General features: G+C 38.9%; 1 protein-coding gene across 1 annotated transcript in view; it reads left to right on the top strand.

Moving 5' to 3' along the window:
* Window positions 1–4,164: 4,164 nt before the first annotated feature.
* SARC_10681 (H/ACA ribonucleoprotein complex subunit 4) overlaps window positions 4,165–4,615 on the top strand; it is a gene marked incomplete at both ends in the record, with an annotated part of 4,735 nt that continues 4,284 nt past the window's right edge. Inside the window, one exon of the mRNA XM_014295269.1 lies at window positions 4,165–4,549. Within this exon, the coding sequence (XP_014150744.1) occupies window positions 4,165–4,549 (385 nt within the window). The remainder of the gene's footprint in view (window positions 4,550–4,615) is intronic.

The raw sequence follows: 4,615 nt of genomic DNA, 5'->3' as shown, positions 1-4,615 counted from the left end.
GGATCGGGTCTGCACCGTGTAGTGCCGCGTACACTCAAGTATCTATACTAGATTTATAGGGATAATACTATTTATTATACTAGATTTATAGCACAATATTGTATGTACATATATAAATATAGTTCTATGTATGTTGATAACTAATTCATTTTAAAATATATTAATGTCCTGAAACAAAATCAGATTCCAGAATTAGAGCCAATGAATTTACAGATATACGAATTTGAATTGGCATTTTCATTAGTGGGATAGTATCCGATGAGTGCTACTTAAAATTTGTACTGAGTCTGGCTTACTTTGAAAATTAATAAAGTTGGTATGATTTGTTAATATCCCAGTTAGCAAAAGGGACTGGTGATATATATATTGTATTTACAAATGGCATATTTCAGAAATGTGGCATATTTTAGAATTATGGCATATTTATAAAAAAAGATGGCATATTTTAGAAATATGGCGTATTTAAGTCATATTTAAAATAATATGCCAATTTTTCACCATATTTATTATCGAAAAATATGTATTCCTCGGTCAGGCGTAGTGTGAAAACATATTATGTACGTTTTTGTTATCGTACCAACATTCGGAAGTGTAAGCGTATACGTATTGGAGCCACGCATGAGGTACAAATCACAATACCGTACTCTGTAGACTGTCTGTTGCAATTTTGCAAGACGAGACTATTCTCTGCTCTCTCTACATACTCTCTCTCTACTCTAGTAGAGTACATAGAGAGAGTAGAGGAGTGGGGACTGCCGGGACTAAGCCGCTCAGGAATCAGGAGGCAGAGACTCCAGGGCCCCGGCCCCAGCGCCCAGGTAGTATGTAGATGTACTATTTGCTGCATATCTACGAAGATATAATTTTATATAAATACACATAAATACGTCGCATTTGTATAGGTAGAATATGTAGAGAAAGAGTAGACTCAGACACTCAGTAGAGTAGAGAACTCACGTTTCACAGTCACACTGTCAAACAGTCGCAGGACTAGCAGAGTGACGCAGTCACGCAGACACAAAATCTTGTGATAAAAATCGGTAAATCTAAAATCAGTTTTATGAAAAATGACGGTAATACATATCGGAAGTAAATATATATAACTCTCTATATATTATAATATTAGAGGGAGCGAGCAGAGGCCGGGATGTTTAGTTTAGAAGGCTATGGAGCGAGCAGAGGCCGGGATGTTTAATTTAGAAGGCTATGGAGCGAGCAGAGGCCGGGATGTTCAATTTAGAAGGCTATGGAGCGAGCAGAGGCCGGGGACGGAACAAAACATATGAAAATAAAAAGCTCCACTGTTCTAGAAGTTAAATAGGTTCTATGTAACTAAATTCGCGGTTCCCACACATTCTGGACCCTACTTTTATATACCACGCGTGAGTACTAATATTTGAAAACATGCGTAGATATCACGAACAAATGTGAGATGCTATGTATGGCAAATTCTATGAGGAAATAGTAGCGTGTTCCAACCGTATATATAAATTTATGGAAATGGATATATACATATATAATATATATATGATCTAAAACACTACAAATATACCAGCAAAATTTATGATCGGACTGACTGGTGGCAACACATACAATGTACATCAGGATGAGAACCTCTGTATTAGGAAGCCCATATGGCCAGCCCCAAGGATTAGGGCAAAGAGTTTAGATAAATACGTGTCCGTTGGACAACGCTTGCCCTGTAGGTCTCTTAGAAGAGTCAAAGGAACTCCATCGCAAAGCAATAGCGGGATTGATTGTATCTAAGTCACAAGGGGTAGTTCGCTATTCCGGTACAAGTAGTGCATTCCTACTAGACCCTACTCCTTTCAAACAAGAGTGCAATTTTCCAGTGCTCCGTGAGCGTGACAACTCGGGGTTGCATCCTGACAATCCGGCGAAAGTCGGTCATGTGGCTTTACAGAATATACCCAATACAACTGGTTTGGTAGCGAGTGTAGAAAGCCATACTGCGACCCCGAGACAGTCGTTCTTAGCTTCTACCAACACAGGTCAAAGTAACTTAAAAACTCTTGGTTCAGGCTCACTTGTAGTTTCGGGTCTCAATTCAAGTTACAGTGCGTATACCAGCGTCGAAAGAAACAGAGATACAGACAGCAAATTAGACGAGTGTATAAGTAGAAATGTATATATTTTCTTAAGATGACCATGTGTGTGATGACGACCCTAGTGGGTGCGACTGTAGGTTAGATTTGGAGGACGCTTTAGTGACGTTAATGGCCGAAAGCTGTTCTCTACCCGAATCTTGATGCGCCTAGAAAAGCAGTTCTGCTTGGTGCTCGTTTTGAAGTTTACACTATCACCGCCTGCACTATTAGCTTGTCCCATTGGTTATCTGTTATGTGATAGCAAAGTCGACTGATCTTAGATCTCCAAGGGATGAGCTGTAATTTGACGACAGAGAAGAGCAGCTTTCATCTGGGGTGCTCAGATATACTTGCGACAATAGAAACATTTTAACGTCTTTGCGCAACGAAAGGGTACTGTACATAAGCCGTATCTGCAAGCTTATCTCTTGAGACCAGTAAATGAGAATATTGCATCGCACACACACACTTGTACATGAACCCTCAGATACTCATTGTTCGATCATACGTTTGCCATAAGCTCACTACTTGTAATGATTATTTGATGCACGTCGAATAGCTCCCGCTCTTAAATTACACAGTCGCTGTCCAAATGATGTGCAAAACAAAACCCAAATACACGCCCGGCATTTATAACACATGTATACTCCGAATAGATGTGTCCATGTGAATGCACACGCGAGATTCGAAGGCTTTGTGGAGCACTACCTGAACATGGACACCGAAAAAGAAAGAAGGAAATTGGCCACTCAAGACGAAGGTATCATCAGAACATACAGTGGTTTTAGACAAACTCAGCGTCGCCTTTAACATCTCATCACTGGGCGATATGCTTGATAAAGATTGGCGTGGTACCAAAAAAATATACCCGAACACACTTGTACATACATATATACATAAATGAATGTAATGGACGTGTAAAGCGAACCAACGTCGGTGTTACACGTAAAAACAACTCTCGATATAGCAATATACGATAGGTAGTTTGTGCACAATGGTCAGATAATAATTTTTTCTTATCTTAAACTGGACGGTATAGCGGAAGCTACATTAAAGTAAGTAAATTGACTGAGGCGCTGGATATATGTAGGAAATGTCGGATTGAAAACAAAAGTAAATCATTGACAAGAGCGCTGCTCTGCAGCACCTATAAGCTCATCTGAGAAGTTTTCCACAGTACCTCCTTACATACACGCTGTCCACCACACTAGAATGTCAAATCCAATACTCCGCACAGAATCGTGCACCTCCTACTTAAACTGGAACGTAGAACGTAAATCACAAAGACACAATAGATAGTCATACAGTTAGAGCAGCACGCAAATACAGTGACAACGGAAAACACACACAGCTTTTAATATAGAGAGTATCCATTCTGTTCCAACCAGGATAGTATTATATAAATAAATACAATCTCGGGCGTGGTTTGCTCGCGATACGTTTTTCAGATTTATGTCAACTGATAGTAGAAAACACGGTTTAAAAAAAAAGAGAGGAAAAAACAAACAAAAACCAGATACATATCAAAAACAGGTCTTGTTGTCAAATAAAAACTGTTTGGGTTTTGGGATGTCAATAATAACAGGAAAACTAAGTTTGAAATAATATGTTGAAGTTTCGTATTTGGCTATTATGGAGAGTTTGAGAAACTTTCGCCAATATCAGCGTACATATCCCACGTGTATAAACTAAAAATATATTATTCAAGAAAAATATAAACGTTGTTTGTTGTATCTCTTATTTGCTGGTGCTCGAGAGTAGTAGTTGTAAATAGGAATATAATAATCAAAGAGTTCGCATTATGTAGTATAGAGATGACTTTAAAACCAAGAGAGAATTAAAAAAAACTATAAACAAATTTGATAAAAAACTGAAATATCTTCTGAATTTTGTGTTCAGCTCCAAAATATTAGACTACTCCAACCTTATAGGTCAACTGTGCACGTGTATGTAATTTTCCTGTCCTGAATACTGACACACACAGTCCAATTCACACACACTCATACCAATCTACACTACAATACACTCCATCACACACGCATACATAGTCAAGAGAATGGGTGAATCCAAGACAAAGAAGTCCTCAGATGAGGAGGAGACAGAGTTCCAGATCCAGCCCAGCAAAGTTAACCCTGTTCTAGACACATCCAATTGGCCTTTGTTGCTTAAGAACTATGATCAACTCAATGTACGCACAGGTCACTACACACCTCTACCCTTTGGGTCATCGCCGCTCAAGCGAAACATACGTGAATATGTGCAGTATGGAGTTATGAATTTAGATAAACCTGCTAACCCCTCATCGCACGAGGTGGTGGCGTGGATTAAGCGCATTCTGAGATGCGAGAAAACTGGACATTCTGGTACTTTAGATCCCAAGGTCACGGGCAATCTTATCGTCTGTGCTGATCGTGCCACTCGATTGGTAAAGTCACAACAAGGTAAATGTATATATATATATATATATATATACACTATTTAATATATATATGCACACACACACACAG

Source organism: Sphaeroforma arctica (assembly GCF_001186125.1).
Source record: "Sphaeroforma arctica JP610 unplaced genomic scaffold supercont1.1348, whole genome shotgun sequence".
Classification (NCBI taxonomy): domain Eukaryota; class Ichthyosporea; order Ichthyophonida; genus Sphaeroforma; species Sphaeroforma arctica.
This window is presented reverse-complemented; position numbering and strand designations above follow the sequence as displayed.